Source organism: Mirounga angustirostris, unplaced genomic scaffold, assembly GCF_029215605.1.
Source record: "Mirounga angustirostris isolate CCGP_5_RB_7025 unplaced genomic scaffold, mMirAng1.0.hap1 SCAF_6, whole genome shotgun sequence".
Lineage (NCBI taxonomy): Eukaryota > Metazoa > Chordata > Mammalia > Carnivora > Phocidae > Mirounga > Mirounga angustirostris.
Window position 1 is genome coordinate 11,568,929 of NW_026991714.1, and position 15,110 is coordinate 11,584,038.

General features: G+C 56.1%; 1 protein-coding gene across 1 annotated transcript; it reads right to left on the reverse strand.

The window, feature by feature from the left end:
• Positions 1 to 269: 269 nt before the first annotated feature.
• Positions 270 to 10,788, reverse strand: HLX (H2.0 like homeobox). Its single transcript, XM_045876854.3, has 4 exons — positions 8,447 to 10,788; positions 7,502 to 7,681; positions 6,523 to 6,707; positions 270 to 4,705 (listed from the first exon to the last, which is right to left on the reverse strand). The coding sequence occupies exons 1-4, from the start codon at positions 9,036 to 9,038 to the stop codon at positions 4,226 to 4,228; spliced, it is 1,437 nt and encodes a 478-aa protein (XP_045732810.1). The 5' UTR covers positions 9,039 to 10,788; the 3' UTR covers positions 270 to 4,225.
• Positions 10,789 to 15,110: the final 4,322 nt, after the last annotated feature.

Sequence of the window (15,110 nt, forward strand, 5' to 3'; positions counted from 1 at the left end):
CGAAGGTGGAGGAGAACCGCGGGCAACTGGGAGGAGGGTGCATCGACCTCAGCCTCCCACCTCTCTTCCCATTTCTTGCTCCAGAGCCGCCCCAGCACCCCCACCACCACCCTGCCCCGCATACCGGGGGTCTGTTTGAGGTCGGCACGGGCTTGAGGGGAAGCGGGGTGTGATGCGGGGATAGATTCAAACTCAATAGGTTAAAGCCACAAGGGTTAAAGCTCAAGTCTGAAACGGCCCCATAATACCCTCCCCCGCCCCCCCGCAGGTTCTGGTTCCTGCCCTGCCCTGGGGACCCTTAAGTTCCCTGAGACTGCGACCGACCGCAAGGAAATCTGGGGTCACCTTCCAGTTAGGTTGACTTCCAGTACCTAGAACAGGAGGGATCAGCGAGCTGGGCACTCAGAGCTCACCTGCTCGGCGCTGGCCTCAAACCAGAACCCCCGCCAACACCCCACTTCAGTCCCCAGCTAGAGGGAGCAGCCACAGGAAAGATCCCAAAGCCACTGGTCCTCTCTGAGGTGCGGAAGGAGTGAGAGGGATTGATGATAACCGGAGTCCGAGCAAGCCCCCCCAACACACACACACGGTACCCACGAGTCCTTGCGGGGTAGTGGGGTGAGAACAGAAGGTGATCTCCTTGGCTGGTCTGCGGGCCAGAGCCTCCATTGGAGACAAGACTGCGCCTTGAAGTGCCACGGGGCCGGACAGCTTTGGCCCCAGGTTGGGGGCGGGGGGCAGGGCAGCGACGGCCACGCGCTCCCAGCAACTCCGGGCCTCCGGGTCCCCGCCCGCTCTGGACTGCGGCAGGCGAATGGAGCGACGCCGGCTTTCAGCGCTTTGGCCGGCGAGGCTTAGCGCAAGGAAACTTTTGTTTCAGACCAGCGCCCCACCCACCCACCGTGGCAGAAGAAGGCGGCGTGAGGCTCCTCACTCGGCTTTGCCGTCTGGGGAAGAGAGAACGTTATTTGTGTGGTTTTGCTCGGAAGAGGCTGAAATGGCCAGTACCTGGGCTCCCCTGTGTGCGTCTGGGTCTGCGTTGCTGTGCGCCTCTGCGAACATGTGGATGTGTGACCTACGCGTGTAATTGTGGTGTGCGCGCGCGTGCCCCCGAAGGGGTATTAGAGCCCCTCCAGTCCCAGCGAGACCCGCGGCCGCCACCCCTCCGCACGCCGGTAACCTAGCTGCGAGGGCTCGGCGCCGCGGGGACCGCTGCGGCTGGGAGGCAGAACCCGACTCGGGCAGAGTTCTCGCTGCTTTTCGGGAAGGACGAGTCTTGGGCCGCACGCGGCTGGAAGCGGGGGTGGCGGCTCGGCTCGGCTCCGGGGCCCGCGCGCATCCGCCGCCGCCTCCAAGCCCCAGCCGGGAGGGCCTCGGCGGGCCTGGCGTGTGCGGATCTAGCGCGCTCGGCCTTCTCTTGGGCGCCTTAGAAATCTCGGTCTTCGTTCAAGAATTTCTAGCTTCCCTGGCGGCTCTTGCAAGCATCGAGCGCCACCGGGAAAATTCCCGATCCCTGGGCCAAGCGAGCGGCCCCAGGATGAGTCGACCCGGCCCGAAATGTGGTTTTTGCTCCCCGCCACCAGGCCGGCCTAGAGAGGACTCTTCGTCCTGCGACTGTTCCGCTTCCAAATGAACTTTAAACTTCTCCTGGACTTGAGATACCCCGTTCTTGATGAAAACGTGGAAGAACTCCACCGCCCAGGCTAAAGCCCCGCTAGAGTTTCACGGGGGAAATGTTCAAGAAGAAGAGGTGGAGGGTGTTGGAGGAAGGGGCGCCTCCTGCGAACCCTCCAGAAGCAGCCCCAGTGCCACCCCCAGGTGCCCGCTGCCCAGCTCATTTCCCTCCCGGTACCCCAGCTTTGCTGCGCCCTCTGGTCTAGCGGATCCTGGCCTTGATAAGGCCGAACTGTACCTGAAATCGTATCATTACGGTCACTGGGCGATTATTTCCTTTACTTTTTAAACCCGGGCCCCAGGAAGAGAAATGCGAGGGGGGACTGGGGCAGCGGGCACCTCGAGAGCCTTATGAGAGGCAGAGTAGCTGCGAGCCTAAAGCACCAACTCCTCCCCAGCTGAGCTCCTCTACTAGATATATATGCTGCCACGTTATGCTCCTGAACGCCAGCACCGGATTTAAGTGCCTCAAAATTCCATGTCCTTGGGATGTCCCAGTTACAGAATTTCAATATTTCAGGGGTCAGAGGAAACTAAACTCGATAGTGAAGGCAAAACTGAGGTACAGGGAGAATCCTGCCATTTGGGCAGCGGAGCCTGCGGAATGGTGGGGGAATCACTCCCACCCAGGGCTAGAACCCAAGCAGGTGGGGAAGCTGCTGTGCCAGGAAACTCTGGGCACATTTAAAGATAATGGCTGGCTCACATTCCCATTAAACTTGAGGTCCCTCCTAGGGCCCTCTACCTCTCTCTTCTCATTCCTGTACTGGACCACCCTGGTCGCTCCCACTCCCCTCCCCACTATGCACATTCCTCTAGGAGTTCAGCTCCTTTTGGAGGCTGGGAGGTTGACTGGGGCAGGGAATGGTCAGCTTTGCACCCCTGTGCTGCGCTAGGCCAGCAAAGGCTAAATCTGGGGTCCCCACTCTAAAACGGTGGTCTTTTAATGTGCTCAAGTCAATGAGTCAAAATGGGGAAGATGCTAAGCCAGATCAGGGAGCTGCTCAGAGCCCCCTCACTCCAGCCGGGGGACTGGGATGTGTCCTGGGCTAGCTGACCTGAGCATCTCTGGGGGAGCACCACTCTCTACAGAGCATCCTATTCTTGACATGGGTGGTGGGCCTGTAAGAAGGAGCTTCGTGCCCTGGCCAGAGTTTAGTGCCAAACAGCCCCGCATGGTCAGGTTTGTCAGCAGTCTGTTTTTGAATCTCCCAAAAGAGATTTATATACAAACTCTGGACATTTCATTTTGAGGAAAGGAGAGCCAAGGTCTTGGAGAGAGGTTTGACTCTTCAGCCTTTCAAAAACAAAAACAAAACAAAACAAAAAACTTTAAAGGCCCATCCCAGTTGCAGCGTGGAGGCAAAACAGGTATTTCAGCTGCAGCCTCTCAACTTGCAGGTGGGGGGCTGCAGAGGGACTCACTGGGCGCCTGCAGGGCCTAACTGCAAGGAAGATTATGTGTGCGTGGATGGGGTTGAGATGCAGTTTTGTAGACCCGTCACTGGCCAAATGAGAGCCAGGAGGTCTGACCTCTGGTTTGGGCTATTGCCTGGGTGTGACTTTGAACAAGTCACCTCCCTGCCCCGTGGTTGTTTGGGCACCTTTAAAACTTTCTCAGGCTCAGCCTTTTCAACCCTAACCACTGTGATTTGTCTATCTTTTCCGCCAGGATGCTACCTCCTCCCTTTAGCCATCCTGGAGCAAGGGGCGGCTTGTGTTAGAATTGCCGCAAAGCTCCACTACAGACTTGGAGTGCCCACCTTGTAAGTACCGACTGTGGCTAAATTCACCCACGGCATCACCATCTTGTCCACTCCAACTCTGGATACTCGCCAGCAAAGAAAAGGCCACGGGCCCACTCCCAGTGTCCTGACTCAGGGTGGAGAGGCCTTCTGCCCCAGGGGCCTAACAGATTCTGTGGCCACCATGGCCCTCTGGCCACACTCAGAGTCGTGGAGCACCAGTTCAGTGGTGGGGGAGCGCAGGCTATGGCCAAGGAAGCCTCTGAGCTCTAAGCCCGACGCCAGTCCCTGCAGCGAGGGGGCTCCGAGATTGCGGCGCTCCCCCGTCCAAAAGCACTTGTCCCCCACCTCCAGCTGCTGTGACCTACAGTGCCCCGAGGCTGAGGTCCGGGTGGGAGATCCCCGATCTTAACGACCACACCGCCCCAGCTAGCCAAGCGGCCTTTACAAACCGTAGTAAACATTTTATTTACAAGTTTGTGGCGTCCTAAGTGCAGCTTGTCTTTGCGCCACGACCCCGAGTGCGGGGAGCAACTGTTGCGTCCAACACTTCACAGTGTGAACTGCTCGCGGCCCGGGAGAAGTGTTTGGCCGGCGCGGGGTCCTCGGGCGGGGGCACTGAGCTCGCCCCCCGCCCCGGGCTCTGGGCACCAGCGCGGCAGCGACGGGCAGGCGGGACCGTGGGCAAGGCCGCCGCGGCGTCTCGGGCCCCGGCCCCGCTGCCAACACAAAGCAGGCGCAAAATCCAGCCCCCCCTGGGAGGCTGGGGGCGGCACGCGGGCCCCGGGGCCCCGGCCTCATGCAGTCTACAGGGCGCCCAGCGGTGCCTGGGCGGGCTCGGGGCTCTGCGGAGCGCCGCTGAGGGTGGGCTGGGGCGCCGGCAGCAGCTCCGAGGCGCCGCCGCCCCCACTCCCCGTGCCGCCGCCGCCGCCGAGGCTGGCGAAGCTGAAACTGCCGCCGCCGCCGCTTCCCGCGCTCCCGCCGCCGCTGGCCGGGAGGAGGGCGCCCGCGGCCGAGGCCTTGATGACCGTGGTCTGGTGCAGAGACCGCTCGGCCCCCTCAGTCCGCTCCGTGTCGCTGGGGGCCATGTCCAGAGACTCGGAGTCGCTGCTCTCGCTCTCGGCCTCGCCCTCCGAGCGGCTGAGGCTCCGCTCCTCCTGCTCGCCGTCGGCAGCCGCACCTCCGCCCGACGACTTCTCGCCCGCCTCCTTGTCCTTGTCCTTCTGGGCCTGGGCCTCCTTGGAGTGCCGCCACTTCATCCGCCGGTTCTGGAACCACACCTTCACCTGCGCCGCAGCACGCGGGGAGACAAGAAGGGACACCGAGATGAGACGTGGGCTCTCGGCGCTCGACTCGCGGGCAGCCTGGAGCCCCGGCCCCCCGCGCCTCTACCACGGACCGGGCACTGGGCTCGGCTCAGGGGCCGAGGGGCAGCCCCGGGAAACAAAGACATCGCCGGAGACGCTCGCCTACGGAACCCGCGAGGACTGTTTCTCAAAATGTGGCCCTCCAGACCTGGTCCTGAAATGACCTGGATGCTTGTTGAAAGGCGGAGTCCTGCACCTCGGCCTCAAACTAAGGGCGATTTCTGCTCTAAATCGATGCTTCTTAACCCCACTTGAGCCAGGCTCTCCAAGAATCTGATTAAATTATGGACCCCTGGCCCAGAAAAAAATATACCCAGGATTTCAAGGGTTTGGTGAACCAATGTGAAGAATTCCTGCTAAGCTGGTCCTCTCCTCGACTGCCACCACCCAAGGCAAGTTTCGACAAAAGCAGTTCTTCTTAAGGAGAAACCGTGGGAAGCACAGAGGGGAAAGAGGGTTCAAAGAGTTAATCCCAGTGGGGTGGGGGCACTGCTGGACCTTCAGCTGAAGAGCATTTCCTTGGCATGTGTGTACTCAGAAGCTGATAAGGACTCTGCCCCTGCCCGGGATAAACTAATCCTTCTGCAGGCTTAGAAAATGCTGGAATTAAACCTGTGCAAAGTGGAGGAAGGGGGTAGGGATGGGGTGGAGAATCTATATAAATATATACAATCCCCTGGGGGACCCAATGCTGTTCACACAAGTTCCAGCTTCCCTTTTAAAAATAACATCCACAGCTGGTGGAAAACGGCTGGGCTCTTCCAGTGTGTTGGGGAGGGGAGTTGTGTAATGGAGGACAGAAAGAAAAGGGGGGGTGAGGGGGGCCCTAAAGGAGCTATGAAAAGGTGCCTGCCTTTGACTTCTGCCCTACTCAGAACATTGAGCACCCAGGGAGCAAAGGCCCCGCTGCTGTGGGGTATGGAAGAACCGTAACTCTTCTATTTCCAAAACCCCCCAAAAAGTCCAGTTCTTGAATTGGAGAAAAGAAAAAAAAAAAAATTGGACTCAGAAATTGAATTCAAACACGATAGATTCGCCATTGTCTTGGAAAAACAAAAAACCCCAAGTAGGCAGAACCTGCTGAAATGCTCTTGGGTATTCTAAGAAAATCTTTTTTCCTTTCTCTCTCTCACTCCCCCCCCCCCCCCAGAGATTTTCTTAGGAGCTTCTTCCGTTAGAAAATCGGACTGACTGGCTGCTAAGGAGTGCACTCCTCACCCTGCTAGGGCTAAGTCATTCCGTTTGAAATGATGTTTTCACTTCCTCACAAATGGGGATTTCACAATCCAGCGGCAGCAGAAGGAGGAGGAGGGAGGAAGGACGGGAGGAGGGGGGGGAAAAAACCCAACAACAATCTCTTGACTTTGGATTTTTATCTCTTCTGAAATAAACTGCCTCCTACAGCGAACTGCACTAGAGTCGAGTACATAATTATTATCTCCTGCGGCCTATTTGCTTTCTCCGCGGTTCTTTCGCCTGTTGGCCAAAATAAACATGCAGTGCTTGTTGACATACATCTTTGGGGATGGGCTATTCTTTCCGTCCTTCTCTCCCCCCCACCCCACCCCCACCCCCAGACTCAAGTTTCGACGCCTACATTGTCTCTTGAAATTCAAGACCTTGCGTCTCCGAGGCAAAGGCCGAGTGGGCCGGGGTGGAGGGCGGCCTGGGGCTAGGCCGCAATGCTGCCCCCCACCCCGCGAGGGAGCTGCGCGCGGGAGCCAGAGCCGGCTTACCTGCGCGTCCGTGAGGCCTAGCATCGCGGCCAGTTGCTTTCGGTCGGGCTTGGTCACGTACTTCTGAATCTCAAACCTCTTCTCCAGGCCTTTCCTCTGCAGGTTGGAGAAGACCGCCCGCGACCAGGAGCGCTTCCTCTTGTAGGTCTGTGGCATGGTGTCCTTCGTGAGCACGGCGTAGGGACCTGCCACCGGGCGGGAGCGGGAGCGAGAGAAAGACAGGAGGGCCGAGTCAGTGCCCCCCGGTCCGTGGGCTGCGCGCCCGGGACTCACCGTGCTGCTTCTAAGTGTTTTGCGTTAAACAGTCGAGCCCCCATTCAGAAAGTCCTTCACGCAGACGCGGAATGGCCTCCCTACCGCTACAGCTCTTAAGACTTCAGGCTTAAGGCCTAAAGCGAGGGTGGCCGTGGAGAAGTCCCGCGCTTCGTCGATTAATTCCAAAGAAAAAACATAAACCTAACGCGTGGCCTTTGGGGCATGCGAAGAGTAGGCGACACTGTCCCTTGGGCCTGAAGGATGGAGAGATGACAGCTTTGACTCTCGTGTGTGTACGTGTGTGTACGTGTGTGTATGAACACGTTCTTGCAAACGTGGGAGCAAACGGAACCCCCTTGAGCAAAGTGTTTGAGGTCATTCCTAACTCTGTGTTGTGTTAAAAAAGCAACACCTCTTGCTGTATTTTCAAGCCACTCTCCGGAGAAAACACTAGGGAAAGCCCCTTCACCCCACCTCGCCCCGCCCGCCCACGCACACACTTTCTCGGCACCCCCAGGTCCCCCACCGCTCCCACCCCCGCCCCCCGGGAGCCAACAAAAGAGTGAGCTAGCTATCTGAGAACTCTTTCGGTTTCTGTCTCCGGACTTGGTAGCCTCCTTCACCAACTCCGGGATTGTTGCACCGCGGTGGCCACGTGAGCCGTCCTCAGTTTGGGGCCAGTCGACCTGCCCCGTTAGGCCGTCGCTCGGGAGGGTTTCCGTACCTGGAAACGTGTCTTGAAACTGATGCTGAACTGAATTCCTCGGGTTCGAGCTTAAGGGGCTCAGGATGGCAGAAGCCTCGTTAATGGGATCTAGAGACGCGAAGAACTGGCCGGCGGAGGGCTGCAGGCCGGGGAGGTGCACCCCTGCGGGCCGCCCGCTGGTTAGCAGGGACGTGAGGTCTGGAGGCGAGAGAAAAGAGCTGGTTACACCTCGGGCAAAGCCACACTCTCTCGGACTGAGTTGTTCCTCCCCTCCCCCTCGATTCGGTTTTCCTGGAGCGAAGTCACGAGAGACACTTGTCTCCGCGCCAAAACCCCACTCTCCCGACAGTGGCCAAGGGGCGATGCGCAAAATGTTCCTGCGTGTAGCCCACAGGTCCACGTCTACACATACAGCAAGGAAGGGCTTTATATAAAATGGCCAAAAGGAAGTCACTTCCAGGTGCTTGGCTAGAATTCCACAGACCTACCCCCTCCCCAGTGAAGGAGCCCCAACTCCGCTTTCTCTTGGGAGCCGGGGGTCTATTTTGTTTACCTACATTCCTTGAGTGGAATTTCACTAGAAATCAGAAAAATGGAAGGGAAAGTGTTCCCCAAAAGGGCTTTCCCTGTCAAATTAATATAGTTCTCCCTCTAGATACATGATTCAAGAGACAGATGATAGTCATTTCAGCAAATATTTACACCAACGATTTTTATGAATAATGATTCTGTGACGTGTGTTTTTCAAGCATCCCTGGAATCTTTTTTTTTTTTTTTTAACGCAGAGCAGGTGAGTTTTAAACCTAACGTTTCACAGCCTTCTTACAATTCACTCTCTTCTCCCTCATTTTACCGGTTTGTCCTTAATTGTGCAAATACTCAAAGGCATCCCAAATGGCCCCGGGACCGGGGAGTGCGCCAGGGCCGTGGCCAGAGGCCTGCAGCCTCTCGCCCAAGACCTACCTCTCAGCGTGTTGCCTTCCTTGACTTTGGGGTCAAATTCTGCAGACAAAATGCGGTCAATTCCAAATTTGAGGTCCTTGCTAGAGGGGGCCGGGGCCGAGCCGCTATGCGAGGGGTTCGGGACCACCCGCGCCCCGGAGACAGGGGGCTGCACGGCGCCAGCCCGGGGCGCAGGCGGAGGCTGTGGCTGCTGCGGAGGCTGTTGCGGCTGCTGTGGCTGTGGGTGATGGTGGTGGTAGGCGGCTGAGAGCGGAGACAGCCGCTGCGGGAAGCCAGCCGGGACTTCGGAGGGCGCCACCACCGGGGTGGGTCGAAGCGGGGATCTGGCGGCAGCTTGGAAAGAGGCGTGCGGGTGAGCCGAGCCCAAGTGAGCGGTGAGGGCGGCGGCCGAGGCCCCCGCCAGACCCTCCGCGGTCGCCCCCGGCTCCCCCACGCCGGCGTGCAGGATGTCTGCGATGCAGAAGGAGGGTTTCTTGACCGCGGCGGGGTCCAAGGGGAAGGAGCAGCCGCCCGGACCCGCCGAGGAGCAGTAGGCGGCCGACCAGAGGCTGAAGTTGGAGGCGTAGAAGGGCGCCAGCCCGGCGGCGAACATTCTGGCTGGGTGAGCCGAGCTGCCGCCGCGGCCCGGCCGGGCCCGGCCCAGTGGGTGGGTGGGTGCGCGGGGAGGAGCGCGCTGAGTCCCGGAGGCAGCGGCAGCCCAGCCGAGGACGATCCGCTTTCGCTTCTCCGTCCGCACTGAAGACAGGCCAGGGAGCCCTAGCGCCACCGAGGGAAGAGGCGAGGCCCGGATCCCGGCCGGGCACAGTCTCGGCCCCTGGCCTCACTTTAAAGGCGGCGCGGCGCCCGCGCTCCCCGCGGGCTGGAGGCGAGCGAGGGGCGCTGGAGCTGCTGGGCGGGCGGGGGCCGCGGCTCCGCACACGCCAGGGAAGCCGGGGAGACAGGGGCTGGGCACCAAAAGAAAACCCAAACAGCTAAGCCCTAAGAGCTAAATTTAAAACAACAACAATAATAATCCGTTAGTTAAAAAAAAAAAAAAAAGTAATAGGAGGGAAAAAAAAAAAAAAAAAAAACTCCTCTCTAAAAACTCCCAAACTTTTGGCAGGAGCTTCGGAGTCAGACCCAGGGTAGGACCTCGATCCGAGTGCTCATTGGCCAGCCTCATGACCAATGGGAGCGGGGAGTAGAGGGGAATTGGGAAAGAGGGGCGTGGCCCACCGCCTCGGCCACGCCCCGGCCACGCCAAAGTGTTTGCTGCTGCCGCGTGGGCTGAGCGGGGTCCCCTGCGCAGGGGCCCGGCGGCGGCTCCAGGGAATTCCGACCCTCCCCTAACTTGTGCAGCTCCAAACCGACATCGGACGTAGAGAGTTGGTCCCAGCGCCAGCGCTTGCCCAGAGAAGCGGGTGCTTCTGTGTATTTTCACGGGTGCAAAGCCCGCCTCCTGGAACACGGGGGCGGCCCCCTGGATTCCCTCCTCCTGACCTCACTCGGGCCTGATTTTTCTTCACTCGGCCTTTATCCCGAATGTCGGTGTCCTCATCCTTCGTGGGCTCCCGCTGCCAAGCTGCTCAGCTCTGAGCTCTGGCTCCAGAAAGCTGGGGTCCGAAGTCCCCGCCCAATTTAGCACCGCGTCCGCGGCGCTGCCTCCGAGATCCTCAGGGAAGAGAGGAGGGGCGGTTCGCAAATTAGCTTTAGTCCAAGCTGTCACCCAGTGACAACTTGGACGAGCAACTTTTCAAACAAAATAAGATGGATGTCTCCGAACGTCTCCCTTGGACGCAGCCAAACCCTCCCCCGAGCCTCAGACGACAACCAAACAGGCCGCCGTCCGAAACCCGGGAAAGCGGCACGCGCGTCCCCTCCGCCGCTGCACCTCGTAGGAAATGTCGCCCTCCCAGCTCCACCACAACCCCAGATCACGTGGGGTCCATTGTTTTGCAAGTGCCCACAAGAGCACATTTCCTTGGGGTTAAATACTACTTTCAATTCAGTGACTGCTTCCCCAGGAACCCCTTGGGCCTGGTCGCAAAAGAAGCTGCAGTGGAGGCCGACGCCTTCCATTCGTGCTTTGGGTCTTTAGAGAGCAGGGTGGGTGTAGTGGGGGTTTTCTGCAACATCAACATCTCTATTTTAAGAATTCCTTCTCTTTTAAATTACAGTCAGAATGGATTTCCCCACCCCTCTCCCAAACAAACCACAGGCCACCCAGATGAGCTCTTCTTGCACATTTTCAGGAAGAAAATAAAATAATAACAATAATGAAACCACGAAATATTTTGTTTTCGATTGCCCTAATAAGCATCTCCTAATTGATCTTCTGTGCTTCTGAGGCATGTCTCCCTCCCCGCAAAAAACTTTTAATACAGTTGCATTAAAGCTTCTGTGACATTTTTTTTTATTTCACTTCAGCACTAAGAGGTCTTACCAAATCAACCCAGAAGGGCAACTGAACTTGCCATGCCTGGGTCAAATTCAAGATTGGGGCTAATTAAATTTATTTCTAGTGGTTTCTAGCCTCTTGTTACAGATGCTGTCATTTTAAGCTTTTGACTTTCTCCTGGAAAGTAATCAATCACTGATCAATCACTTCCGGCCATGCAGCAATGGGACATCCCCTCCTGCCTGTCCCCTGCCCATGCCTCCATCGGCTCTCTGTCTTTCTCTCCCCCTCCCTAGGTCGCTCTTTTACTAAAGGGTTTTCGTGCCTTGCTCCTTGCTGCAAGGACAGAGGTGTTATTTCCGGAGATGGAATGGAGTTGTTGAATCGCCTGAGGACAGGGGCATCTGGGGCAACAGATCCAGGAAGACCAGTCCGGTTTCTAGACAGAGGCAAAGGAGTGACAGGTATAAGGCCGCATGGGGTGTTGGACCCTCCTTGAAGTGCCCCAGTGGAGGTGGGGCCGGGGACTATGGCGAGACTCGGCTGGAAGGACGCGGCCTTCAGAGCCCCCACGGACAGTCACCAGCGCGAGTGTGTGGGGACGGCCATAAACCCCCTTTTCTTCTCTTTTCTAGTGTCACTTCTAATTCCGATTTGACTGCAAACATTTCAACAGCGGCGCCTAAGTTCAAACTCAAGGTTCCAAAGGCGACGTCTTTAGGCCTCACCCCTGCCTCTCGCCCCCAAATAAGCACGTCCCTGGGGAGGTGGGGAGTGGGCGCGGGGTGCAGACTAGGCGGAACGCGGGCCCTCCGGGTGTCCCGAGGCGCCCACGACCCGCATCTGCAGCATTTCAAGGCCGGGGCGGAGACGAGGCCCGGGATCAGGGTTTTCCTGCGGACTCCTAGCCCCGCCGCGCGCTCTTCTGTGTCCCCGAAAGGCCCGCGGCTTGGTTCTAAATTGCAACTTCGCGCGCGCCCCCTGCTCTTCCAGGCCCTCGGCTCCATTGCAACCGCGTCTGCGCCACCCGGGCCTACACCGAGCTCCTGGAGGGAAAAGCAAAAAAGGAAACCTGTGAAGCGACGCCCTGCTTCCCCCGCCGCCCCCCAACACACACCCCTTCCCCGGGATCAGGTCTCGCCGCTGCGGGCCCCTCGCCCTCTTCTGAGCCCGCTGACTCCCCTCCTCCTTACTGCCCACCCCTCAGAACCAAGAAAGCAGCAGGAAACCCCGGGCTCGCCGGAGTTCAGGTCATCTCCTGTTTTTTGATGGGCTCAAACTCGTACTAAATGAGCGGATGTGCCTGCGAGATTGGTCTCAAAATAGAAGCGGCCTTAGTATTTTAGGATACTGCAGAAATCCTTATTTCTTCCGGAGAAAAACTCTATAATGACTCCTAGCACTTCCCCTTTCAATATTTGTGCAACTTTATCTCCACCGACAAGTTGCTCGGGTGACGCAAATCCGCCCTTGTGTATTACAACTACCAAAATAAATGCGCGGAAATCAATTCCCTTCTAGCAATGAAAATATAAATATACAGCTGCGACTTTCCCCTTTAATCTTTGCTTTCCGAGCGGCTCCGAGCTGTGGCGAAATGAACTGGTCCAGAGCAATTGAGACGGGCGGGGAGGCCCTGGGGGCAGAGGCGAGGGCTTCCCGGGGCCTGGTAGCCACGAGGCTCCCGGCTCCGGCAGGAGTGCAGAGGGCCTCACTTAACCCAATTAACTTGAGCTTAAATGTGGCTGTGCTGTCTTTGAGGAAGCTCATCTGTAAAGACAATTTCGTCTGAGGCCGCCAAGCTGTGCTGGCAAATTACAATTGAAAACAGAGAGCAGCAGAGGTAGGGGTTTCTGATCGATTCTCATGGCTGTCTTTAACGCATTCAACTCTCCCCTTCTCTTTTGCTGGGTAGACACAGCCAAAATCTATTTCACCGTACTGGGAATGGACAATGCCAGGTAAGGTCCCTTTTATAATGGAACAATTTTGCTTATGGGGATCTAGGATTGAAAGAAGGGGCCTAAATCAGAGGTTAAGGCATTGACCGGAGCAAGAGACGGGTCCCTTTACCCTTTGGTTGTCCCTGTGTTTATAGAGTCCCCATACTAAAATCCCAGTGCAAATTTTTGTCCTAAACCCGGAGACACAGATACACACCAGTTGAGCATAAAAGCTCAAAGAGAGTGACTGCAGACCTTTGTTTATTGCAGTGATGTAACTCCGCAAGGGCTTAAGATGTCCAGATCTGCTATCTGCTTTTGTTTTTCCTTTTACGTGTTGGGCAAAATAATGTGCAAAGCAGTTGCTTTGTGGACTTGGGACTCCCCCTGCCTTTATTTTGAATATTATTTCAATCACGGTACCTCCTGGTTTCAAAGAAAAAGAAGGAAATAATTAAATATTCACAGTCAGAAAGAAAAGGAAACATAGCTTACCCAGCTGAGGATATGAGAGATTTGCAGTAATGCAGGAATTTGCATATATTCTGCTGTCATTCTGCCAGCTCAAGATTTATAGACTGTGGGGCTCAGCGCTCACATTTAGTGGTGGGTATGGGAACTCTGTTCCTTTTGGTTGCTAGATACTGGAGTTTAGGACTCTAGAGGCTCTACACACACACACACACACACCCTGGATTATTCTAAGCAGGCCCCAACTCCCTTTTCCTGGAAACTTCCGTTCTTCTAGAACTAAATAGAGTTCCAGAGTTTTTCTGAAGATAGTTAGACTTTGATATGGGGAAGGAAAGGCAAGTAACAATGTGATAGGACCACAAGTTCCATAGTCACTGATTTCTTCCTTAGCCTTTTTCGCATTCCCCAGGTGTAGCAGACTGGTAGGTGGCCATCTCTTTATGTGATCATGGCCGTGCCCTTGACCTCCAGCCCACAGATCTGGCTTCAGAGCCTCAGAAAATCTTCTGGGTCTGATCCCATTTGCTCTTTCCTCTCACAGAGTTTCTCACACATGCCCTTCCTTCCATTCCTACGATGTACCACTGCACACATGTGTACCACCCCCCCCACACACACACATATACACAAACTCATGTGCTCACTAGGGGTCTTAGAGACTGGGCAGAAGGGCAAGCAAGCAGTTTGGGGTTTGCTCCTGTTGCAAAGAGCTACTTCTCTGTCTCTCCAAGTCACCTTCCCCTTCACCCCCAGCCAGGAAAGACCTCAGACCTCATAAAACCTAAGAGTAGAACCCATTTCAACATGGCTCACTGCAACATAGACTCACATATATTTGCAGTGAAATCATGTCCCCGTAACAGTAAACTATGAGAGGCCATCTTTAACACATTAAGATTTGGTACTTCATTCAACAGGTTCTGTTTGGTTTCTGAAACAGCGCTTGCCCACTCTCAATGCATTATCCTTGTGGAAGCTGGATTGGTTAGCTGAATTACCGCATCTGAATAGCTGGGGTTCTGTCTCCTGTGAGTGAGCCCAATGTTAAGGTAGGAGAAGGAGGTGTAGGTGAAAAATCATACATTCAAAACAACTCTGGTGTTGAGAGGGAAAGAGGAAATCACTCCCAAAGTTATATTTCTCTAAACAACAAACAAACCTTTCTTTCCTTTGAGACAAGTCTTCCAAGTGATAGCACAGGTCCTAAAGACGGAGAGGGACACGGAATTGTCCAATTCAGGAATGGAAGGGACCCTTGGAAGGGAGAGGATCCTGGAGCCAATGAGAGTTCTGTAGGTAGAGTTGGAGAGTTGTTTCCACCTCTTGGTCCCAATCTGCCCACCTGCAGCCCAGCAGGATTGCACCGGCAGACTCTCGCCAACCCTGTCTCCGCCGGCAGCCCCAACGTCCCCTCCACCCCTCGGTGAGCTGGCGGAGTACCCAAACTTGGTTCTCTGCTGACACCTGCTGGGCCATCTCTACATTGTTGTCTGGCAGTGGCCGTCTTGTGCCAGCAAAGTTGACTCTTCCTTTTGCGAAAACACGGGTTTCTAAAATTGGCTTGGACCCGCAGCTGTTTCCTTCCATATTGCCAGCAATATGGGAAGATCTTGTATTATGTGTTTAAAATAACCGGACCGGGTGAGGGAAGCTGTCACCCTTCAGTACTAATATCTTAATTTTACAGATCTCAAGGCCAGTTCCCATTTATTATCTCACTCGTTCTTTAAAATAACCAGCCGTAAGGATGCAGAGGAGGTATTATTATCCCGATTTGAGTCTAGGATGTTGCCCCTCAGCGAGGTTAAGTGGCTTGCCCGAGGTTACGTAGTTGGGAAATGGTGTTGCAGGGAGCAGACACTACATTCTC

Excerpts from the sequence above, each read along its gene's own strand:
- HLX (XM_045876854.3), bottom strand. The coding sequence starts at position 9,038 with ATGTTCGCCGCCGGGCTGGCGCCCTTCTACGCCTCCAACTTCAGCCTC. Across the intron at positions 7,682-8,446 it reads GGAAGGCAACACGCTGAGAG|ACCTCACGTCCCTGCTAACC; the intron begins GTAGGTCTTGGG and ends TCTCGCCTCCAG. Across the intron at positions 4,706-6,522 it reads TAGGCCTCACGGACGCGCAG|GTGAAGGTGTGGTTCCAGAA; the intron begins GTAAGCCGGCTC and ends GCTGCGGCGCAG.